The sequence below is a fragment of the Eurypyga helias genome, unplaced genomic scaffold, assembly GCF_000690775.1.
Source record: "Eurypyga helias isolate BGI_N326 unplaced genomic scaffold, ASM69077v1 scaffold4303, whole genome shotgun sequence".
NCBI lineage: Eukaryota > Metazoa > Chordata > Aves > Eurypygiformes > Eurypygidae > Eurypyga > Eurypyga helias.
Genome location: NW_010240383.1, coordinates 4,888 through 31,572, shown reverse-complemented (window position 1 = coordinate 31,572; position 26,685 = coordinate 4,888). Strand labels below are relative to the sequence as shown.

The 26,685-nt window shown below is 38.4% G+C and overlaps 1 protein-coding gene across 1 annotated transcript; it reads right to left on the bottom strand.

Annotated features, from left to right (window-relative positions):
• Positions 1-822: 822 nt before the first annotated feature.
• BEND5 (BEN domain containing 5) lies at positions 823-18,088 on the bottom strand (the record flags this gene model as incomplete). Its single annotated transcript, XM_010148420.1, has 5 exons — positions 823-983; positions 4,847-5,060; positions 9,568-9,716; positions 15,920-16,295; positions 17,955-18,088. Coding segments are annotated over 5 exons (1,034 nt in total), but the record flags the coding sequence as incomplete, so codon positions are not given.
• Between the last annotated feature and the right edge of the window lie 8,597 nt (positions 18,089-26,685).

Genomic DNA, 26,685 nt, shown 5'->3' with positions numbered 1-26,685 from the left:
CCACGGACTCAGAGGAAATGGCACTAAATTTTCTATTATACATAATATTGCCATAGTGCAGCAATCTTTAAATCAACTGAAAATACAAATACACTAAAAATATATAGTGTTTTAAGAACAGTAATAAGGACATACTGAAGAGCTTCGTACCACAACCAGAAATCTGAGAAGTGCCTTGGTGCCTGAAAAAGAACTGCTTTTAAATAAATCATCACAATTTTACAACTTACAGCTTTGGGTTCTTTGTTGCTCGGTTATTTTTAATCTATGACAGCAATGGCGATCTAACTACAAGATAAGAAGTGAAAAAGAAGCATTCTTTGTGTGATTTTGACCAAATATATTGTTAGAGATCAAAACAAAGATTTATAAAAACAATTAAAATTTCAATTCAGAAAAACACTTGGTAAAATACAGTAAAAACCTTTTTCAATAGCAAAGTGGATTTTGTACAGTCCTTCCTTCTAAGCAGATGTTTACTGCAGCCTAGATCCACTACCTCCAGTAAAATAAAATGTAGGCAAAATGGGTGGTGTTGCAGAATTACAACCTATATACACAACTGCAGATAACATACTGCAACTCATTGGAAACACCTTTGAAAAGTCATTGCTTCATTGTGAGCGGACTTACAATATATCTTACATTATTTAAAAGCAAATTACACCATAGAAAGGCTTTTGACAGCACCGCTCAAAAAATTAATCAGTTCTAGAAGGAGAGTAATGCTTGAAGTCAGCTTCTCCCATCAGCAAAAGATGCCACACAAATCAAAACCCAACACTTAAGTAAAACACTAAGACTTTATTAAAAATCCAAAATTTATTGCAAATTGTACTTTGCACTTTCCCTCCTTTCTTCATTTTTACATGATTTATTGATATCCATGATTTTTTCACAGATGTACTTGTTGACTTTGGAGAGTCTCTGTGCAATTTCAGTTTCATCCACAGTTTCTTGTGCTATTCTATCATACAAACATTCTGTAGAGAAAAAAAAAAGGAAAGAGCCATTAGGATATTTTTATAAAAGAAAATAGCCCTGTGTTGGGCTAACAACCCACGAGACAGCACTGAGCAAGCACTGGTCTATTTGTTGCAAGACAACAGCAGCTTTCATTGATTCACTAGCTATCTTGTTAAAGACAAGATTTTTCAGCAGGCTTGAATCTTTGGCATGACCAAGTTCCAGTTATGTCATGAGCACATTAACAGGCTTTCTATACAGAAGCAAGGCTGAATCCAACCTTTTACAGTGTCAGTCTTGCCTGCCTAACTCTTGTATTTGTCCATATTCCCCCAGCAGATTTAGAACCTTCTCCCAGGTGAATGGTCTCACTAGAACTGTCGATATCTCCAGTTCCCTGTGAGTCACTCCTACCTTCACGCCTTCAAGATAGTAAGTAAATTATAATGGTTAGGAAGAGAAGCAGTAACCAGCAGTAACCAGAAGACGTTAACAGATTTATTTTATTTTTTAAATCTGTACAACATATATTAATGTCTGCATCTTTATCAGACACCCTGCCCCTAGGCGTATTTTGCTTTTATTAGTACATTATTCAGGACGAGAGCCATCTTCTTGCATGTTTGCACAATGCACTTTGTGAACTTAACTGGAATACGAAAAGCAAGCAATAGTATTAACTACAAAAGCAGTATGGGCATGAAAATTGAGACAATTCTGCTCCACAGTCAGTAGTCAGTGCCAGAATCCTGCAGAGGTTACTGAAATCAGAGGTTTGAGAGGCAGGTTTTGGCTTTTTGTTTTCATAACCAGAAGTGTTTGTTGTGCAGACTTCCCAGATTGATTAAACAAACTCTGTTCTACTTTGCCTAGCAATCTATTCCAGTAGCCGTTTATTGCTTCATATACAGAAAGCCATAGAGATTATTGCTTAATTAACATGGTTTATAACATTTCTAATGCGTCATATTAAAAAGTTATGAAAATTAAGTACTATGCATGCTTTGTAGTTCATTTTGAAACCTCTCAGAAGTTTTATAAAAGGTTATTTTGCATTAACAAGGTTTACAACAGTGCTTATGCATCATACTTTTTATAATTTCTTTATTACATACTATGCAGTAGGGATTTTTAAGAAGCCAGAGATATCAGACACATTAAGAGCTAATGTTGTCATTCAAAAGTCTATTTTAAATAAGTTAGCCTGTGTCCACAGAATGATGAGAACATCTAAACCAATGTGAATTTTATATTGCAAGATGTACTGAATATAAAGTAAATAAAATTAATCAGCTTGCAGCCTGACAGCTGAAACGCTGATCATCAGTAAACTATGATTTGAAATGTGACACCTAAGAAGAGGCACAACACTGAGAACCTGAAGATACCCATTGTGTTTGTAGGACATAAGCTTGTAGTACAGCAGTCTCAGGAACAGTCCCAAGTGGCAGCAGATACACCTAGTAAAGTGAATTTCCAGTAAAAGACAGTCTACGTTACTAGTTTAGCCACAATGTCAAAGAATCACTTGACAGAACTCATTCACCAGCTGTGATTCTTGAAGTCAGTGTGACCCAGACAGATCCATGATCGTCTGAGTTTTCCTCTTCCATTTCTTCCCTTTCTAGAGGGGCTGCAGAAATAGTTGTTTATTAAGACACATAAGGATGCTGGCTTAGGGGGTCCAAAGAGTGATTTGGGTGTTCTGCTGCTTCTTTGGCTTTTGGCTTTAGGGGACATCCAGATGCCCCTTTGTATTTCTGACTGAACCAAAGATTCAGGTGGACCTCAAAGACTAACAAGGAGCTTTATCTCTCTGTGATGCCCGATCCAAATCATCGGTTATGTAGTAAACTCTTAACTTCCTCGCATTTCACTATTGTCCACTCGCTACTCAAAACAAAAGAATTTTTGTTTTCTTCTCCATAATGTTGTAACAACTTCTTTGATCACTTCCAGCTTTCCAGGAAACACTACAGGCACGACAGGGCAAGACCTGCTAACACTGACCCAAATGCAAAGGACACAACAATGTGGAGAATCGTGGCTGTGTGTTACCCAGTACTGCTGGTATAGGAACTGTGTCTGCTACCACCTAAACCATTGGTCGTGCAGTTTAATTGGTTCAAGAGCAGATTGTACAGCCTTGAGCCTAACAAAAGGGAGTCAAAGACAAGGTGAAAGAAATACTGGGAAGAGGAACATGGACAACAAGGGCATGGAACAGTATAATTCAAATGAGGGATGGAGCTGGAAGCACAACTATGAGAGAAAACACAGAAAAAAAAGAGGAAACAGGGAAGAGCTGAAGTGCTGGAGAATGTAAAGGTATGGAAGAGAAGAAAGGGAAGGGCCTCATCTGCCTCTCACCATGTACCTGCTGGAGCATACTCCTACATGCACTGCAGTTTGAACAAGGGGAGTTAGAAGAAAGCTACCATTTAAATGGCTCAAGCAACAGACTGGCCTTGACTGAAATAGCAGAGGAAAACTCTCACGTAAGCAACCTTGCCAGCAGTGCTGAGGGGCAACAGCCTCCAGCAGCGAAACCAGAAAGCTCATTGCCAACGGGCCAGTGAACAATAATCCCTTTTTCTGCGTGCCTGTACATGCGCATGTGGGTAACCAATTCCTTTTTCCAGCTAGGGGCTGACAAGGGTAGCCACAGCCACAGCGGATTCCTTATGTGGCCAGTGCATCATTACCTTGCTACATGTGTTAGGGTTGTACCAAAAGGTCCCAGCCAGAACTAGAAAAATCGGTATGGAACAGCTAGCACTTCCACATATACTCTTAAAGCAGACTAGTGAAGAAAAGCCAAAACATGTCTTTTACTAATTTCTTAGAAACTAAAAAAGGTGACAGTACAAAGATCAACTTTTCCCCACACAAGAGAGACACACACACACACTCAAAGAGGAATCATATTTCTTATTTCCAAAGCATGGTACTTGCAGGGCAGATAAAAACAGCTCTTAAAGAGGTCATAGTTAAGAGCACACAGCAACTAAGAAAAGGAAATGCAGAATAATGAACCTCAAATAAATAAGGAGATTTCTTTCAGCCCTACTGCAATTTAGTATAGACACAAAACCGAAAATCTAATTTCAGTATGTATTCCATGAGGAACCGACTCAGTTCTCACTTTAAAAAGAAGCCTGAAATACCAAGAGAGACAGAAATGAATGCAAAACACAAGCACAATGATACAAAGGGACTGAAATTCACTATTCATTTTAAATAGAGGAGAAGGCCTTCTCTCTAAGTACTACATACATGGACTCAGGCTTGCAGTTACTGCAAGCAATTTTTCCTGCCAGACAGGTCAGCGATTTACACTACCTGTTCAAATTCCAATTCAAGTGCAACAACTAATTTTTACTATTGCCATTTTATCCACTTAAATGGGTAAAACCATTCTTTCTCGCCTTTGAAGGTATGTGTATTTTTATAGTCACAGCTATAATGGTTTCTGTGCCTCATGCCAGAGCTGGTTACATCCTGGATGAAAGAATGAGGTAACGCTACGCTCAGGCTTGTTAAAAGGAAGATATGCATTTTAAAAACCCACTACGTTATAAATGAATTCCAGAACAAGGTGTTGTTCTCCAGGCTCAGAGCCCTGTCCTGCAAGTGGTTCAAAGTGATGATCTCGAATCTTACTGAAGCACAACTCTGCAGCTGTGAAGGCCTGCACTGCGCACAGCTATTGCAATGTGTTTTACTTTTCCTCAATATGTATGCACTTCACAATGCAATAGCAATCTGAATTACAGTTTTTAATCAGTTAATTTTACATGAGCTGAAAAGAGGCATCTTTCAACTCAATGATTAATAGTTAAACTCCAAAGCAGGAAGCAAAAGTTTTCAAATAACCTACCTCTGACAATGCTTAATTTGTGAGGTGAGAGAGGTGGCTTGGGAACGGCATCTTTCTTTTTTTTGGTTGCAACTCCTGTGACACTTCTGTTCTTGAGAACATCTGTTCCCCAAATCATAACCGCTAGATTTTTTGTGTACTTTGAATCTCCTTGTGTTACTTGCAGCTGGTGCCATTTCTCCTCATCTACCCAAATTCCACTGCCAAGATGGACCTAGAAGGTAGTAATAATAACAACTTATCTATGGTATGTAGCACACAACAGTATCCAAGTGCTGTAGGAACATTAATATTAGGTACTATAATAACAGTAATTAGGGCTGAACAAATCCTAATTCTTTTGCCTAATTCTGAAACTTCTCCAACTTTGTGGGTCAGGGATTTCAAGTCAACCTCTTCCAGAATATATAGTTCCTTTTTGTTCTCAGTTATTTTTACTCTCTACTTTTTCGCCCCCACATAACCTACCACCTGAAAGACTATTTTCAGGAATAAAGAGAGAAGGAGGAAACAGTAAACACATCCAGTATTATAAAGGTATGCACAGCATATAAATCAAGCAGTTGCACCAGCCTAATTCAGGAGTAGGATGAAAACATCTTCAGTGTGAAAGCTTCCCTTTGGCTGAAACAGACTTTACCAAAAGCATAATTTGGAGGCAGTAGAGAGGGAAATACTTCCTAAGTCATATCCTCTACCTGTCAGCACAATTCAACCTGATTGTTTAAAGTAACTGGAAGGGGAGAAGGGATTTTGAGACCTACGTTTTAAATATAAGCCAATAGTTTGGAAGTTTCGTAAACTTCCAATTCTATCGTGAGTTTGCCTACAATCAATCTATCCACATGAACACTTCTTTGTGGTAAGGTAATGACCCATTGCTGAAACGTCATCCACTTTCCATTACCCAGACAACAGGGAGTAGAGGTATTTCATCGAAGTAGCAAAGCAGGATAATATGGGTACTGGAAAATGCAGCGTGAAGCCATTTCAGTCTCCAGAAGGAAGCTGCTCGAGTCTAGTTGTGCTTATTAGCCTTGCACAGCATTGACTATGCTGCGCTGACTCCCACAGAGCTACACCGTATCTCTAGTCCAAGATTCCCATTGCTCCAGGCTTAAGACGAATGAAGGATGAGTATCCAAGTACCATCCTTAGGCTGGCACTATGTAAGTTTGAACTGAAGTCGTGGTTATCAGGACTCAGGTCAAGGAACAGCAAGGAAAATAGTAATGAGCAATCACTAGTGATCAGCACAGGTCTGACAGGAGTGCAAGCAGTAAGCCCAGCTGGACACAAACGCTGACCCTGTGTGGAACAACAGAGAATACTTTGCACTGTGTATGTATAGGGTCCTAATTCCTGAAGCGATGACACCTGCACTGCCTCTGCACGCAGAGAGCTTTGTTCACACGGTGATGAACTTCACTGGGTTGGACCAACACTTGCTCATCACCCCTGACAAGCTAATGAGTGACCTAGCTATACTCATTACTGGTAAGGGTTTGCAGCACTGGAAAGGAAGAAGATAGATCTTCCTTCCAGATAATTCTGCAAAAGTACAAAATACCAAATATATGTATCAATTGGATTGTTATATCCAAAATCTGGGTCTCGTAAAATCTGATCAATTGGAGGTTCTTTCTATAACACTAATGCTTTAATACAAACCTACTGCCTCCTCACCATTAAAAAAATTATACGGCAAAACTATATTAAGAGACTGTTTGCCTTAACTGTTTTGCTCTCAGTTTTTCATGGTTTTACTGTTTTCATGTGGCATTACATAAACTGTGGCTGCTACCCATACAGATCTGAAGAGTATCACATAAGTCCTATTAAATGCAATGAAAATTGGACAAAGCTACTGTAAAATTTTATATACCCATAATTTTACTGCCTGTATTCAACCAAATACCATTTTTCCTTTAAATGGAAACGTGCTTTAATTATTAATGAAGGCTATAACCCAAAGATCCTTTTTATTATTACAACAGCATCCTTCAAAAGCAACTAGTTGTTTAAAACCTTAAATAGAAAAATATGAATGGTTTGGCTACCAGCTACCTTATAAAAAACAAATGAAAAGTCTAACTTCCTCAAAGTATAAAACCATAAAGCAAGCTGCCTCTCCTGCAGAATTTTCAGCACTAAAGGGATTTTAAGAAGCTTTTCACAAGTCCACATGGTACTTAGATTTTGGAATGCACAGAAATTGAACTAGCAATAAACACAACATGAACACCCCTTTTTTTCCTTCCTTCTCTGTTGTCAAGCCTCTTCATAATTGCTTTAAAAAAAAAAAATCATACTCTTCTGGTGCTCTCTACATATTTTATAAGACAACTTCAATCAGAGTGAGCAGCCTGCACTCAGACAATGATCATGTTACAGTTATAATTCAGTTATTTCTCTCTTGATCTTGGAAAAGTTATCTGTAAAAATGAGTATAGGTTACCAACTAAGATTAGAAATGTTGTGACATGCCAAATATTAGATGTCTGTATTACATTAGTTGTAGGGACTGTATTTGATCAAAACTGATTCCCCTCTGCCGAAAGTTAGGGTTTGTCATTGCTAAAGACTCTAGTCTCTGAAGCTACTGCGTTATTCATCAGCTTTAAGTTATTTAAAAGAAACCAACAAGTTACAGCAAGTATTTTTAATATTTATGTTTCAGATCATCTCTTCTTTGAGCATGCTTCATTTATTAAAAAGTTATCACTGGCATGAAATACCTATGGTAACAGCAGCTACGTGACAGACAGCCACAGACAGTCTCCCTTTATCTATTTCTAGCACTGTTAGAGCAAGGAATTTAATCTGTCCATGTCTCAGTTTACCTCTCTGTAAAACAGGCTTGGTAGTGTTTCCCAGTACTCCTACAGCTACAGGAAGCTTATTGTACTCCAGATTCAGAAGCCATCTCCTCCTTGCTAGAATATCTGCCCCATGGTCCAGACCCCTGGCTTGATGAAATCAATGGGAACTTTACCCCCAACTTCAGCAACTGTAGGACCAACCTCCAAGCACAATGCAACGGAAACAGCAAATTCAAAGCAATGCTCACCACCGTTACTGCACTAACATGGGCAACATATCTAAAATGTATCTCAGAATATTAACTTTTTTTTCCTGCCCTTCCCCTCCCCTTTTCTTCAAATGAATGCCATAGGTTCGTTTTCAGTTAACTGTTTTCCCTCCGGACAGGAGAGATTTATCTGCTTTGAAAGAATCCTACTAAGATCAAATCTGATGTCACAAAGGGCAAGATTTCTAAAAGTCTTTCAACTACTCAAGTGGTGCATGTCAATAAAGGAGTAATGAAAAAAAGGGCATAAATAAGGAAAACTGAAGAAAAAACACCCTTCAACGCTCTAAATACAGTATTAGTTCACATTTCTGGCATCTGAGCTGGCTGAAGCCCCAGTAAATAGGCAAACAAAGAAAAGAATTAAATTACAAAAAGAAAGCTACAGATATTAATATCTGTAAAGACAGAGAAAACTTCAGCAACAGAAGTGCCAAGAAGCTGTCAGATGAAATGAAGGTGCAGGAAAAGTTGCATATAAATACTGGACATGCCCTATCCTACAAACCTTTTCCAGAAAAAAAAAGCAGTAAACGAAACTCTCACAGTAATATATCCTAAGTTTTCATTGCACAAACACACACAAAATATAGAAGCAAATGACATACGTTAAATGTATTAGCAAGATAGCAAGAAAAGCTATCTGAACCAATACCTGTCAAACTGCCAAGATTACACTATTTTTCACACACATTTTGTCCTCAACAATTATGTCCAATTCATCTTCAAGAATGACAGACACTTGTGCAGTCAATCTTGTAATACAAATCTGAAAATGTAATATTTCATGCTATGCCATCAGTAATTCCACTGTATGTCAAAGCTGAAATGAACGTTTCCTCCTAAAAGGTTCTCAGATTATGGTACCGAATGCATACTTATCCTAAGAAACAGGATCTGCATAGGCAATTCTGAAGGACATACAGTTTTGTGAAGGAAATATAATGTTCATTTAACACTAATGGCAACAGCTATAAAAGCAGACCTTGGAAGATTAGCGGACAATGTGTTTAACAGGCTGAAGTCTGAAAAAACTATGTCATGTTCTGGCAAACTGTACATAGATGGTATTTCACCAGCTTTATAAAAGCATCTGGAAAGTAGCACTACATCAGCTCAGTTCAGTGGCAATGCTCCCATTGGATTCCAGGGAGCTTATTTTCATTTCGGGGTTCATAATTACAAACTGGACTCCAATCAAACCATGAAGGCTTCTCTGCAACAGGACTACAGCACACTAAAAAAGTTGAAGACCTTTTAGGAAGAAGTGTTTCTGTTAAGTAGACTAATATAACTTTATAATGTGGGTTACTGACTTCAGTCTAAATTCAGGGAATTTATGTATGTCACCAATTGAAGCCTCTCTCAATGTGCTTGCGCATGTGTATTTAATAATTATACTTCTTGTGTTACACAGCATTCAATGCTCTCATCACTGAGGGTGTTTTTAATGCTGTTCGTATTTGTGTAATTTGATAATTTTTCTCAGCATAATAGCATGCTTTTATAAAAACTGAGGAAGTTTGTAGAAGCTGCTACCATACAAAACCCCTGAGATTATGAAAATTTCACATGAAAATTGCCTGATGGACATTTAGAAATTATTCATGCTATATTTAATTTTAAATACCTTTCCATTCTCGAGAATATACTTGTCCATTACTGGAACAGGGGCAGGATAGTACGTTGATGTATTTGCTTCTTCACTGAAGGTCTTCTGTACCTCAGGTTCAGGCTCAATTGATTCTGGTTTTACTTTTTCAAGCTCAATGGCAGGTCCTAGACAGTTAAGAAAAAAGAGCTGTCTGCTATCCCAGAGAACATGAAATCAATCACTTCATCACCCATGGTTAGCAAAGAATAACACATTAGTCATGCTCATTTTAAAGTCAGAAATCGCAGTCTAAACCAAAATCCTACTTCTGAATGTCAACAAATAAAAGCAGGATAAGCAACTCTGCTTTATAAACACTAAAATGTTTAAATTTCATTTAAATGTTTAATTGCATTTTTAAAGCCTATGGTCTGTTACAGAGAGGGGTTAGATTGCTGCAATGTACACTATGCAAACTATGTTAAATAACAGTGAAATGATAAACCAGAAGCAACAACAATAATTATTCAGATATGAAAATTACTACATAGTTGCACAGAAACTTGCATTATTTACTGTGATAATTATATAAATCATCCATATAGAAGAATAAATTTAATAGAAACATTAAATCTCTTTAGGTATAACAGGTATATATTAAAAATAGTGAGGATCTACAGAAATGCTATAAAGGAAACAGGCTTAGGCTACTTGTGCTGAAGTATCACGCATAGAAAGAATATTCAAGGTTACAAAATAAAACCCCACACATAAATCAGAATTTTGATTGTCCAATCGATCCAACACACCGATTTTTATTTTTAATGTATTCAACAAAAATTAAGCACAAATTAAAGAACAGAATACTACTAAGCATATGCTTGAAGCTTCAAAGAAGGATAATTATTGTCAGTCATCAACTTTTTTTCAGATCAAATTTAAAGTGTTCCTATAAAGGCAGAAGAAGAAAATAAAATAATTTGTGAACTGGAATTCATTATTCCATTCATTGCAGCAGTTACACCAGAAGTCTAGGAGCAGGATACAGCCCGAAGCCTATCACCATCTCTTGACATCTGTCTCTAGGCTCACAAGAAGCTCCAGCAGTCATTGAAGTTCCACGCGGGGTCAGCGGTTCACTTACACCGCAAAGTTGCCAGCTTGGACCCTGGACATCATGGTAATCGACCACTTCCAAGAAGTATAAGGATAAACTCACCCACGTGGAAGAAATACATCTTACCAGGTTGGAGCTGAGAGCACAGCAGCACTCTGGAGCCCAACCTTAACATCTTCAACAAACGACAATTCAATAATCGGGTCACCGTCACGGTTCAACATCCCTCCTCAGTGTTTGTACACACAGACCAAGCCCTGAATTGATCTAACTCTGCAAGTCCAGCTGGCATCAGAGCTCACGTCTTGAATCATGTATCTTAAGTAGCTCCTGTACCTGGAATAAGCAATGCATTCATTCCTCCTCCTTTGTGCAGTGTCAATTAGAGATTACTATACAGCGATATCAGCATTTCCTCCACTGTCAGCATTTGATATTTACCCTATAGCTTATTCTACACCTACACAGGTAGCTAAATGTCCTCGGCTGACAGCCACTTGACGCTCAGCAACAACTAAGAGAGCCATATCCAATGCAAGTATGGCACAAATAGATCAGAAAAAGATACCATTTTCATTATAAATTCATAGTCATCTTCACAACGCCTCCACTATCACCCATATATAATGGCAGGCCCAAGATAAACTAAACTTTGTAAACTTGAGACTGCTAAACCGATTCAGACTGGAGGCCAAATCTGGCCTGATTAAACCACCCAAAGCCTGCACACTTCTCAGTGTGGGCAGACCTGAACAAGTAGATGCAGTGACGTAACTGCCTGTGCGAACGTAAGACGTGATCTTTTAGCTGTTACTTTAAGAACACATTCTTCAACACCGTGCTATGTTGAGCTTCCTTATACTGTGCAAGTCACGTTGAGGAAGACACCTGAGTACAACCACCTCCTTCCCAGAAGGAAACGTTTATCTCAGTTTAAACACTTCATTACTAACAGTCTTTTAGACTGAAGAAGCCTTTTACTGTTTTGTTCATAGTAATATATTGACACAGCTGGGATTTGGTTTCCAGCATTCCCCAAGACAAACAGCTGATGGAAGTCCACGACAACCATAGCTCTAACAGGTCAGAAAAACCTCTACTGCAATATTTTACTGCTTAGAAGTCACCAACAGAAAGCCTTTAAAACACTTTCTTATGTTCTGCTCATTTTTACTTCCCAAACAGAAATCTGCCTCTAACAAGGCAGTCTTCACAGCTGCTTTTACCAACTACTACAGACACAATTTTCAACCCAGCATGTTGTGAATGCAACCTGCATTATTGCCTTATGGCTAATGTGAGTTGTGTGCCCACAACAGGAGTTGTGTACCACGTACCACACTCCAATGGGCTCCTCTCTCTGTAGATCTTGTGCTCGGTATCTTATGCTAAAGTTGAGGAATGGGACATACAAAAATATCTGACCCTACCTAAAGGCTTAACGATGATAGTACTTACATAATAAAGATCACCAAAAAAAAAAAAAAAAAAGAGACAATTCTTCAGACAGAATACAAAACCGAAACAAATTGCAAGATCTCTCTCCTTCTGACTACAAAGTTTCCGTAATATCCGAGAAGCCAGCAAGATCAAACGCAGGATGAAGAGGTAGGAAGCTTCCCTTCATCACCTCTTTTCCTCAGAAACGAATCTTAGGCTACATGTTGCTCAGGAATTAGTAAATAAGCCAAAATAAACAAATCATAAAGTGGTCAATATACATTTGTAAGCAGCAAGCTGTTTTTCCACATGGTCTACCAGAACTTGAACAAAAACAACAGGAGTCTGAGAAGGGGAAATATTATACATGTATCTGGTACTTCCTGTACTCATACTTGATAGAAACCTTGGGCTTTTTTTTACATCAGAAAGCTAAACAAATCTAGAAAAGCTGAATAGTAGTAATTCTTTACATGTGGTAAGACAAAAATACCATTTCCTTCTCCCTACCCTGGTGTCAGTCCGAAGACACTGTAAACTGGATCACTGAAATTAAACTGAGATTAAAAATAACTCCTTGGAGGGTTGTGTGTGAGCTGATGAATGAATGTGAATGAATAAAGGTGAATATACCCTCTGACTTCAGAGCAGCACTAATTCTTAGCAATACAGCATGAGAATGCGGTACTTCTCAGGGACCAAACTACATCCACTATTATCCCTGATACAACTTCACTACTCCTGCCCATGTACTATCATAGTAAACTGCACAGATCCTACCCTGGAGACAACTGTTTTTTCAAAAGTTATTGAAATTCTTATCTTTTGCAATCCAAGGACTATTTAAAATTAGCCCTACAAGGAAGAGTCAGTGATTTACTTCTCTAAATCACCTTACTCTCTGTTGATAAAGCGAGGGCAAATCAATGTGTTCTCAGGTGCAGCAGCACAAAGATAAACCTCAAAGGCCTACGATGGCAGGGCTTCCTCATCCCAAAGTGAGCAAGGGAGAAGTGGTGGTGTCTGCACACATTCTTCCAGGAGCTCACAAGAGGGATATTGTAACATCTCCCATGGTATTCCTCCCTGCTTTGGTCCCTAGAGCCCTGGTCAAATGCTGGCCTCCTCCCCAGAAGGGATCTGCTGGGCACCAGCATATCAAAATCATAAAGAAGCTTCACTATATCCCCAGGGATCAGATCAGTACCGATGTCACTACTGTCATTTACCACATCTGCTTTCAAGGCTCTTTTAAAACAAAGAGCAATTCAGTGAACACCTTGTGAAAGATTAAGAACCTCACTCTTCCCCCAAGTTTTGTAGCAAAGATGAAGACCTGGGTCTAAAGCAGAATACCCCGACTTCCAGCTTCTCACTGAAATCTGCATATTGATGGGAAATTAGGAGACTGAATACTTGACTGAATGTTAGCTCAAGAGGCTGTTCTATATTTGATCTGCAAGTTTAAAATGGCAACAGGCACGCGTTTCCCACAGCTGCGATTCATCAGCACAAACCAGCTGTCATCTCATGCAAAGAAATCGCAAGTCTCTAAGGTGAAACAGCAATGCAATTAGTTTGCATTAAGTCCAGCCTGCTAGAAGTGCGGCGTAACATAAATTACATGTAATTTGAAACTCTAGGTTTAAGAGATCGCTGCAACAACCGAAGATGAATTCAGGACGTAATCTAGTTTCTGAACAATTTTCACAAATTATTCACATACCCAAACATACCTCATTTATAAGCTGGAAAAGTAAGGAAGACTAAAAGAAGTCTGCTTCTTGATTAAAAGTAGCACTTTTTCATACTGTCATCACACTCCCCAATTTACAATTTGCTGAAGATGTCTCTCTTTCTAATCATCCATAAATTTTATACTGATCTTTCTAGAATCTGGTTGTTTCTCTACTGTGATTGAGGCTACAAGGAAAGGCAAGAGTTGTCGGCAGTAACACTCTGGGTGAAGGACAGAGCCTGTGAAGGACAGAGCCCACAGGACCAAGTTCTACCTCTGTCATCCATGAGAAATTCTAAACAAGTAATAACAAGGGATTTTTTTGTAAGTTACCTCTAATTTGTATATGTCCAGGTATGTGATTTAATTTAAAGAACTTGTCTTCAATGTAACTGAGATTTATTTTCAGTTGTAAAGTAGATGCCAGACTGATACAACGGAAGTTCAAGCCCAGTATTTAGAGAAAATTCAGCATTTTTGCCAAGAGATTTTGGGAGTTTTGTTTGTTTCTTTTGGTTGGTTGGTTTCTTTCCCCTGTTTATTGTAAGCTTTCCTGATTCAGCTCAAGGAAAAAAAATGCATTCCTCCTTTCCTAAAGCGAAAGAAACAAGACCGAATTCAGAAGCTGTCTCTATCTCATTGCTGGTCTCACCACTCAAACTGCTGTCAAGTCTACCAACTAAATTGGTATTTTACGCTGTTCAGCCCCATTGCCTGTGAACGTCTGGCTGGTGCTCCATTCACATAAATTCCAGCTAACTACTTGCAGATGAAGAAACATCTTTCCATCCAAGGAAAATTTTAGAAAGCTCAGTGGAATCTACTGCCAACCACATCATGTTTCTGAGACTGCAGAAACCTTGCCTATTTAGTTTTATTTAAAAATTAAGTAGAATGTTTATAATAAGTAATGACATTTTAATTATGCACAGTGTAACAGTGATGAGCATTCACAAACACCCAGTTTGAATTGTCAGATGCTACTTCGAGGCCCTGGCTCCAAACCTGCGGGCACACCTTGACACATGCTACAGCACAGGCACATGCTCTCCCAGGAACAAGTTTGTACAGGAATGTAACTCAGACTCACATGCAAACTGCATGCACTCCTTCCAAGTCAAGTAGAAGAGTCAATAACCAATTTACATGCAAAAAATAAGTTTCCAGATACACAAAGGCAGACATAAGAAACAGCATGCTAAGTTTGGATGCACAAATTTTAACCAAGTTTCAGTCACCCAGCAAATCTTCAACACAGCAGTACCACATTCTAATAGTAAATAAATATAAATTAGTAAAATATTTGAAGGTATTCCAAGGGTACCGTCTTCAAAGAAAATGATGAACTTTTTATTTGGTCTTTTTTCTCCCCATTTATTCCAACATTATGGTTAAATAATTGTTATAAACAAAAACAAATGAGCAATTGACTCAAGATACTTAAGATTTAAATCCAAATTACATAAACCTGCATTTAGTAACATGTGTTGATAAACGGGACACTAATATAAAGTTTTTTTAAATTATTCTCTAACAAATCAGTATTTTTCAAATAGCATGGCTGTTTAAAGCCACTGCTCAGTAGTGCAGGAATGTATCACATTCTAACAAGCTATTAATGGGAAGAGGGGGCAGAAAACTGAAGGTAACACAGTCACTTACATAACAATAAACAAAATTCCTAACTGAAAAGAATAAAATAATTTTAGCCCAAATATTCATACCACTGCCTTTTCTTTCTTTCTTCTTTTTTTTTCTTTTTAAACTGGAACATACTGGTATATTTTTGCAGATGACACTTTATTATCTTTTTCAGTATATACTGGAAGGTCAGAGGCTCTTTAAAATACAGCTGCTTAAAATGGAACTCTGATTCAACCATACCAGCACAAAGACCTCTACTATCATTAACGAAAAACCCAGACGTACATAGCATACAAATCCGACACATATTGTACAGTCATAGCAGAAAACCCTTTTAACATTCAATGTCCAGTTTAGCAACCACTGCTATTCTTCAAGTAAGTTTCCATTACTATTGATCACACTTGCAAAATTCATTAAAACTAGTCCCATTTAAGTCCGGCACTTACCACTACCTAGTCTTAGAAGCAGTACATCCTGGAGTCTCCTGTTCAAGTCTCTGAGCTCTTTCATTTCTGACATGAGTGCCCCATACTCCTTTAGCTTCTTTGCCTGCTGCACAAGCTGTCTCCGCGTCCTCTCAAGCTCCTGTTGAATGTGTCTCATTTCTTCTTGTTGCTGTTGGTAACTCCTCAGCAATTCTTCATACAGAATCCGAGGAACTACAGCATCGTCCATGTTGTTCATACTTTCTGAAGTCTCCATAAAAGCCTCCTCAGGGCTGGAAGTATTACTGAGACTCATCCCATTCTGTTTTTCAAGCCGAGCAACAACTGCTTCAATGCTTTTGTGTGTACCTTCACTTTGTTTCCTGCCATCTTGTCTCTGCATGTTACAAATAAAAACAAAAAAAGAAAAAAAAAAATTAGGAGACCAGTAAGGGGTAATACACATTAAAATTCTACAGGCTTGGGAACCATTAATAGTCGTGTTTTCCAAAAAAAGCAGGACAAAGTCTGCCTGCAAAAATGTTTTGCCTAACAGATTTGTGTGGATCTAACATCTAGCATGCACACATAATTCAGCTAAAGGCACGTACAAACTTCTGAGGCAGCTAACGACCTTTCTTTCTGCATTTGTGCAGCACTTGCAAGCTGAGTGTATATAGGTCACTTAATTCCATATAGAAAGATAATTACTTTCTTTTTTAAAAAATTGCATCTGGATGTCTTTGCTTTTAAAGTTTACCCTTAACATTTAGATTTCCAACAGCAATTGATTTTCTGGTAAGTAAGAGAAAGAATCAACTATGTGCAGCATTTGTCAGCTGTAAGGACGTCTGAGATAAAAGCAGCATACCATACAAGGTGTTTTGTGAACAGAGGGCTTGTCCTTCCCACGCTTTGGGAGACAAACCCTTCTCTGACTATTCTTCCAGCACCTTCACCCAACTGCTGAATCCAAGTGCCTGAGTTAACACTACCAGCAAACACTGAAAGGGCAGAAGTTGGAAACAGAATGTGTCATCAAGTCTCCTCTTCCTGATCAACCGATTCCTTCTGTATTAGTACTGCATTGCAGAGGCTTCATCTCCTTTGAACTCTCAGCAGCAATTTACCTTCAGTCATCTGCACAAAGCCTACAAGTTCAAGCACACCTCTTTTCTAGGGCCTGGATTGCGGTCTTAAAATGTGACAGCATAGGTAAAAGTCACTAAGTTTTATTGGCCAAATACAGAAAAGGCATTTGAACTTCCAAGCAAATGCAAGGAAAGCAAATGTCGCTCATAGGTTAGAGACAAGAAGCTGACACTATCAATTCCCATACCACAATACCCATGAGTAATGTGGCAGAAAATTAGATTATTTGATGTTACGCCTGCTCCACTCTAAATAAAAATAAAATACATGCTGTCCCACCATAAAGAAATGTACTAGTACCATTCCTGCAGCTGCAAAACACATGAAGCCACAGAGCAGTATTTTATTCTGAAGGTTGGCAGACTTTTAAAGAAATCATCTGATATCAAGAAATAAATACATTTACATAGTGGGTTTCTGGCATCTGGACCTAAAAAGGCAACTGGCAGTGATAACGGAGGGATGCAGTCCTGTCCATTTGTCTGCTCACCCGCTGCTGTAGTTAGGAATTCTCAGAGCACCCCTTCCAATTCCAAACAAGCAGCGTGCAATAGGTCACAAGTGCCACCAAGAACAGCTGCTCGACATCCATGTAACTGGGGACTTTTAAATCATTCTGACCCAAAGTGGAAGAGCATTGTTCCAAAAATCTCAAATGGCAATTAAACTGTGCAGACAGTATAAACAGGAAAATGTTCAGTGGCACATAAATCAGGTTTTGAAACCCGTACCCCACCCCCCCACACACAATCTGACCCGATTTCTCCAAACACAATATTTTAAGGGGATCAAAAGCAGCCTGAAATTCTTAAGCTATGACATCTGTATATGCCCCAAGCACTCCCAAAATAAAAAAATAAAGGAAAAGAAAAAAAAGAAAAAAAAAAAGGAAATACTTCAGTACCTTACTGTGTCTAAGCTCCACATCTTCTTCCCCATAATCTGTAACCTCCCCAGCTTCTTCTATGTGATTGAGAGAGAGTTTGGGGATTTTAATTTTCTTCTGCATCACACTGTTCTCAAGGTCAGTTTTGTCCTCTAAAATGTATATTAAAAATAAGATTTTGTTACATTAACAAGTGTTCTTATTTCCACATACTACACGACTTAGGCAAGACCAGTTTAAAAAAAACAAACAAACAAACAAAACAAACTCCCATGCTTCAATTCCCTCTTAATACTATGATCAAATTGATCCATGGTGTAACTCAACTGATGTCCACTGACAGTTCTAGAGTTTCAACAGGGGATCAACCTGGCCAAACACAAGAATAAATATTACAAGATGCCAAGCTAAACTCATGCGAGTGATCAAAAGGGTCAATGATAGCTTGTACTATCACTTGTAGCTTGTACTATTACTATAGTAAGAGTTAAAAGATGCTGTAAATAAAGTAACTTTGTAAAATCCATCCGTATTGCTTTAAGTTATGTTGTAATACCTAAACAGTATTTTCATATTCATAATCTGTTACTGCAGTTCAGACCCAGCTTAGGTTTAAAGTGACAATAAACTTGGTAATACATCCTACACTCTAACCACCACCCATCAGCAGCACAGATCTATTTGCACACACGTCAGATGATGCTGTTGTGCAAAGCGCAGGGCTGGAAAAGGAGATGCTGTGGGATAAGCTGAAAGGGCAATACAGAGAAGTTGCATATGACCAAATCTGTAACCCCTATTTCATCAGTTCAAGGGACTATCCTTTTCCTGTAGATACACAAAGCCAATAAACGGTTATATTAGTCTTTGAATTACATTACAAAACTGAAGTAAAATACTTTCATGTCTGAAGCATTCTAACATATCCCAAAATGAAGTATTTCAAAATGTTATTCTGAAAATAAGTTAGAAATATTTTAGTATTCCTGAAAAAGTGCAGAGGGGATAAGGAATCAAGAGTATTGTCTCCCCAAATGTTTGTGATCCATAAAATACTTGCGGAGGAGACAAGGTCTTAAAAGACTCAGAATCTTGAGACATTGACAAGAAGAAATGCATTTAAACTCTGAAGTGTTGTCTTTCTACACCGAAAGCTTATTCATAAGAAAACATCTTGAGTTTTCTTATCCACCTGCAAACTGCATTTCAAAGTGTCCCATGAATATTTTTGAAAGTGCCAATGAGGATGGCATTTGTGAGTGCTTAGTTGCATTGACTTTTGCTTTCTCGAATTAGCATCTCTCCACAGGACCTCGAAATGGTTAGTGTTGACAGTGTAGAACAGGGAAACAAAGGTAAATCACTGTTTAATGAGGAGCAAGGCATTCATTAGAAATGAATTACACAGATGAATGCAATTCATTTTGCTACAGATAGAAATGGATCTCTTGTAGGCAAATGGTGATATTACAGCCCAAGGCTATGTAAAGAGAAGAGGCACAGAACATGCAGAATAAGACATTAGACAACCTGAAATGGAATGCAGATGGTAGCAATAAATACTAAGACAGATGCAAAAAGAAACAGATAAACAACAGAAAACAGCTATGCTTATTTTAGATCATTCTCCATTCCCCAGAGCATCAGGGATGCTTATCCCAGTAAAACAAAAAGGCAATCCAACTGTTTCAGTTTTGAAAAATAAACCCCTATGTTTTCATTTATCTGGAAAGTGTAGGTTCATCAGAAAAGTGATATAACCCAATTCTACTGCCAGAGCAGAGAAGAAAATAAGAGAGCCCTTAGGAAAAAAAAAAAAAAAAATCAAAGTTGCAGACTACAGGGCAGACTGATGGGTATTGGCATGCTCTTGAAAGGACAGAAATTTAAGAATAAATAAATACATATAGAATGAAAAAAAAAACCCAAACCACCACCTTTTTCCTGTGACTACGTATTTTGGGGTATCTGATGGACTGAGGAATCCTTTGTTAAAATATGTTCTCACAGTTCCTTAGAGGAAGAGCAGCACACACATACTGCAGAGCCAGCTCCTCTGCTCTGCCAAATCATCTTCCACAGAACGTGCAGAGGAACTCCTACATTTAAAGAATGTAGATCAGTTTCAATGCTCCGAAATAACCCTTGGCCTCACAACAAGATGGACACAATCCAATTACTTCACACAGTTAAAAGAAAAAAAGAAATCATCTGTTGGCAACTAACTGAGGTCATCAGTAGCCAGAACCCCATGCAAACTGGAAATGGGCACTAGCCGTTCTTCCCATGGCCAGGGAAAAGTAAGTCTTGAAATGCTCATGGAAAGGGGTCACAGGGGGGTAAGTGGATGTGCAGACTACAGTGGAAGTCAGCAAATATTTTCCAATGAATAAAATAACATTAAAACAAAAACAATTTGGAAGAACAGAAATATTTATCTTTTGATTTTGGCTTTTTAACAATTTACAAAGGTTAAAAACACATCTTAAGGACTGAACAACAGAAATGGAAGAAAATACTTAGTTTGGGGTCAAAGAAAACAATGCAAATTATCTGAACCCTTCATTCTCTCCACTCCCCTCCTAATTTCTCAGTTTGCCTATAAAATCTATGTTTGCAAAACTTCACTGATGGACTGAAGGTAAAAATGTATTTACATACCTCCTTACAAATGCTTAGTTTATACATTACTGGAGTGTAAATATCAGCATGGTTTTCTTCTATGTTGGCAAAAATTTTCATTTGACTTATTGATTTTACTGCTTATCCTGTAAATTAATCAGTAAGAAAGGAACTCCCTACTCCCCACACAGAATTTAAAGAAACAACGGTGAAAATGATTTCATGTAAGTTAAAGCTCAAGAGTTTTTAATTTAATAATTGCACAAATAACTGAACGGCCCTCTGCCTTCCAAAACCAGTCTGTGTAATATTTTCTTACATACGCTCTGGTCTTTGTAGCCCTATTTATACCTAGCACAATTTATCTAGTGTGAAACAGCCTATTTATTTATTTATTTAGGTGCAGTTTTAACCACTGTTGTCTTTTACATTAGCTGAAGACAGAGCCAGTAAAACCTCATTCTGAATTTGAGACTGGCTCTTGTTCTGTAAATATTAATGGAATTTGGAAAGGGGCAGGAGGGAGCAAGAGGAGACCAGGCGGAGGGGTAGGAGAAACATGAAGGCTTTGCGGTTCTTCTTAGGGCTCTGTTTGTCGTTGTGCCAGTCTACAGGAGACAGGTGCAAAAGAATAATCCAGCTGAAAGCAAGGCACACATGATTTTGAGTCAGAAGAAAAGCAGGATATGAACCAACGGCTGTGTAAGCTGCGTTCAGTGCCTAAAGCTACAGAGTACGCTAAGAGAGAGTAGGGCTGTCCTAGAAACGTCGTAGCTCAGAGACTCATTTTGCAATGACCTGAATCATTTGTCTGGACTTTGTCAACAGTCATTTAAACCTTGCCACAAGTTAAAAATCACACCTTCCCTTAGGTGGCTGCGATTAGATTGTCCTAAAGTTGTGTCTATTCTCCTTATACATGGAAAAAGTGGTTCAGTGATACCAGCTCCTCAGAACTAGCGCTAAACACGCCCAGTTAAGTAACAAAATACACCGAGTAGAAGCCTGATTCAAGAACGGACAACATTGATGCTGTCTGTCCGTTACTGGGAAGGGACATCCTGGAAGACACATGTAAATTAGGAAAAATTGCTTTTGCACACAGTAACCATAATGCCAGAAAGAGAGCGTGGTATTCTGTGACTCGACCTACAGAATGAAGCATGCTGGAAGAACTGTGCTCCAGGAAAAGGTCAGTCTTGGAGAGATTTTACCAGTCAATTCCACAAGGTACCGAAGTACGTGGCTGGAGAGCCAGTGCACGTGACAGCATCGCTCCCCGTACGGTCATTTACCAAAGCCGTTCGGCTAGTAAGAAAAAAGTGAACTGCTGAGATTGGGAAGACATTTGGCCTCAGAAGAGCTGAAATAAAGAAACGCCAAAACAGCAACCCTGTCAACTAGAAAATAATAAACTGTTCCTGGGATGTTTTCTTCAGTCAGGCCTTCGTTTCAGTGTTAGGATAGGGGGAGATCCAGGCCAAAAGGTAATAGCTTGAGATCTAGAGTGGCAGGGAACAGAGACAGACAAAGCGACTGTGACAGAGAAGGAAGCAATTTGGTTAAATTCCAGTAAAAATATGTTAGTGCTCTAAAACTGAAAACCCCATCATGGGAGGTAGAATAGAACTATGGAAATCTCAGTGTCTCCTTAAAACATTCCTTACTTTCTAATGCAGAAGTAAAGGGCTGAACACACTAATCCCTTCAAAAAGACCAGTTCAAATGCTGACTTTTTTCTACCTTTGGAGTAAAAGCTGGAAAAATAGAGGAAGACTGCTCTGCACTCCAAATGGATGAAGGATGGCAGGTCTGGGATCAGTCCAAGTAAGGGGTTTGGCAATGCTATAAATCTTACAATAATAAAATGAAAGAATCTTGAGCAAAATTCATCCTTCCCCTAAGCCTTCAAAAAAATTCCACCCCTTGTGAAAAATGATATACTGACAGATGAAAAAATTCACCATCACCCTTTCCATTTCCAGGCATACACCCAACACATATGGGCAACACCTGTATAAAAATTCCCCCCACACTGCTGCAGTGAATTGCTTTGGTACTGATTTAGCCAGGTTGCTTCGACAGAGCAGAGGAAGTAGTCATCTGCCTAGGCAGGGTGTGCATCGGTTACAGTTCATAAAGCGAAAGACAACAAAGCAAAAACCCACAACCAAGGGTATACTTGGTGTCTCAAAGCACGACACAGCACGGATTCGTAAGTGGCTCTTACACATAAATAAACAATAATCAATGTTGCTGTGAAAAGGAATTATCTGAAGCTGGGAAAAGTAATTATATATTACTTTCTTAGCTAATTTAATGCAAACATTAAAGAAGGACTTTAACAGGAAAAAGTGAAAAGATTTCAGAAAATGTAACGATCCTGCAGGCTCAGAAGGTATTTAAGAAACAGAGGAAGAAATATTTGTCCCATAAAAACACCTCTGAGCTAGTAGTACACTGAGATTAAGACCACGACTAAAGAAGGAGAAACTCAGAATGACAGTAACAGGCAACACGAGGTAATGGACAGCAGTAGAAATGCCAAAGTTACAGGTGCTATTGAACTTGGTGCAGCTAAAAGGAGGGAGCGTGTGGGAAAGAGGGGTCAACTGGGTGCTGACACAGCCCATTCAGAATTTGCATAGTATCATGCACCTTATTGTTTTACACTTTTCGGCAGACTAGGAGAGCTTTGTTGGAAGGAGAGAGAAAAAGATTACAGAAATAAACACAGGGCACAGTGAAAACACTACATGAAGTACAGTTAGCTGGACAGAAAGGTACAGTTGGGTGTAAGCAACAAAGCAGAAGAAAAAGAGTAAGAGAGAGCAAGAGTTTGGCTTGGGGATGACAGAAAAGATGATTTTCCCTCCTCACTCTAAAATGAAGCCACACGGACAAAAATGATGGGAAAATATGTTGGTCCATCCTAAGCATAAGCATGTCAGAAAGGGAAGCTGACAACAAATTTAAGTGAGACAAGATAGTAATCAAAAGGCAGAGCGGAGAGTTGCCATCATCTGGGCTAGCAACAGCCCCAAAAAATTAAGAACTAAATAGCCCAGCAGCACTTCCCCATAAAGAGAAGATGACAATAAATACACAGACAAGTGACTAGAAGAATGTCTTTAGAACAAAAAGAAAAGCGAGCAAAGTAGCCATGGAAGAACAGTGGATCAACACTGTGACAGGAAGGGCCAACAAGCATGTGAAGGTGAAGACATGTTCTTGAGGAACAGGCCAAAAAGGCTGTTACATCACGTGAAATGAATTTCTATTAAGTGTGAACAATAGGAAAGCAAGTGAAAATAATTCTTAATCAGATTGGGAAAGAGCAAGATAGAAAGGTATTTAACGACTGCTTGACAGGTTTAGAGATGATGGATAAGAAGGATGTTGTGTCAGAAGCCTGAACGAAGATGATGAAGAACAAGCCACAACTCCTTTGTACAAAGGCACTAAAAGAACAAGGAGAAAGATTTAGGAGCCAAACTCCTACAAAAGCAGAGGACAGATTATATAAACAACTTCTATCTCTAAGTTGTGTCTGAAATGCTACATCAAGACTGGCTCCCCTTCATTAATATTCTATATAATAATACAAGTAGATTCCCAGAGCATGGACTTGCTGCTGCTCTCACAAGAACCAAACCTACTCTGAAGGGACAAATGTCGAAGTCGGACTACACACTTTTTCTTCCAGTGAAACAACAGAGATCTTCAGTTTAATACTGCTAGAATTGAGTCTCGTTGATATCAACCCCCTATGTAGTTAGATTTCTAATGCACATGAAGATATTCACAAATTCTGTAATATTCTCCTTTTGCAGGTGTAGATTTATCAGCAGATTGTTCAGGTTTACTACCTGAGTATCATCCCAGATATAAGTCAGATCTGCGCTGCAAGAACAACTTAGAATACATATTCTTTCTTATTGTCAATTAATAATATGAAACCTGTTTCTTAACTCTAAAGTTAATAAAGTCACTTCAAAAATAATTAGCCAAAAGCAACATGGCTCAAAATAAAAACTGCTAGAAACTACTCTTTCAGAATTCTTATTATTCTTTTATTATTTTTCAGCAACACTCTCCCATTTTCAGTGGTATTAGAAGAGTGTGTTTCAGTAACAGAAACCGATGGAGCAGGAAGATCAAGACAAGACCTTATGCTGAGAAACAGGAAATCATACTCTCTACAAGACTGAGGACAGTTTTAATCCTGGATCCGATATTTACTTAAATACTGACCGTGAATAACTCAACTTGTCCATCTCACTGTTTCCATCTACCCCACTGAAGTGCTGTGCAGATTTGTTAATATTTATCTAATACTCTGAACATGTCAAACACAAAGGATTATTGCTATAATGGAACAACTCAATCTTTCTGAAATAAATACATAATACAATATTACCCTCAAATTAAAAAGAAGAAACGCTGAAAACAAGTATGATGCTAAAATGCTATCCTTTAAATCTTTCCCTGTACCTACATATGAAACTTTGCAAAATATTTTTCAAGTTTGAACATGATAAATTTTTTACAAAAAAAACCCTTTTTATTATAAAAGCTATTTTCTTCTTTAAAAGTTCAAAAGTTCATTTAAAGAGATCATCAATCTCAATGACAGCTGCAATTTGTCCATCTGGCTGCACTGACCAGTCAGTCTATTTTACTGCAAAATTATGTTAGGACCAAACGCTGATTATGATTTCATGATCATGAAGGCCACAAAGCCACATAGATACTGCCTACCAGCTATTCAGCAGATAAAGCAGCAGCCCACAGGGAACACTCCAGGAAGCCTCCGCAACTCTGCCCTAAGAATGAGCTCGCTATGGAAATAGTGAGTAGATTCATGCATTTTTTAGTTTACATACAAAAATTCCAAGTGGTTCAGACTCTACTACTTTTTAAAGAGCTTATTTTATAAAACCAAATAATTGACTGACTGGCACTTAGGCAATCCACTGGAAAAAAAGAAGTGGTTTACAGTTAAATTATAAAACCAAAACCATTAATTTACATTTTTCCCCTTTTCACTCCCCTGCAAATTTTTAGTGCATTTTAAACAGTGTTAGTTACCATAGCTACCATAACCATACTATGTTTGAAGTCAATTTTATTAAAATCATGAAATTCATACTTTTACTGTATCATAGTTAAGCTTATACAACATTTACAAGCATAACTGGTGTTATGTGGTATGACACACGTACCAAGACCAAAAGAAGTAACCGCAGTGTAGGTTGCCTGTACGTCTTTATGTCATAAAAATAGGTAAGTAACTTCTAACTGTTAGGGTAAAGCAAATGTGGCTGAGGAATAAGAAGGTCAGTTGAGAAGGGTTTAAGACTAAAAAAAAAAAATATTCCAGAAAAAGCACAGCGATATGGGGGGGGGGGAAAAAAAAAAAAAAAAGAGTAAAAGTATCTCACACAGATAAATCCCAGCTTTCTAATTCTTTTATACTGGCACTTTATCCTGCTGATGACATATAACCATCACCACTATTGTAAGGGTTACTCCAAGCCACTACTTAAGCTACAGTTTTAAAAGTTCCAAATTTTTTTGCTGCTGCCCTTAAGCTTTGTGTAAATGTGACATATTAAAGACTTCAATGCTGAACTAGCTGAAATGACATCTAAACCCCACAAAAACTGTGCCTTTGTATAATCCCTTCCCATCTCAGCTATACTCCTACAGTAGAAGTTAGAAGGGAAAAAACACCCCTACACTTCATCTTAAGCGAGTTAAAAATAAACCAGAAATGGATCAAACACAAAATGAGTGTGAAATTTAGCTTTAAGTATTCTTTATGACTACTGCCACACTGTATTCAGCGCTATATTTAAGAGTGTGACGTAGTTACTGTGTTACACAAAACGATTTGGGGAACCTCTGCATACAGCCTGATCTTTTACCTGGGGAGAAGGTAACATGGCGGCAGCATGCCAGTTAGGCAGCTCACAAAGTAGGCCATGCACCTCCAATATCACAGTTGGCTAAGAAAAAACACAAACAAATGAAAACCTCACATATTTTGAGCAAGGTTACTGCAGCAGTGCCCAATGTGCAGGGTATACTTTCTCCCAGTGACCGCCGAGGGCCACTCACGGGG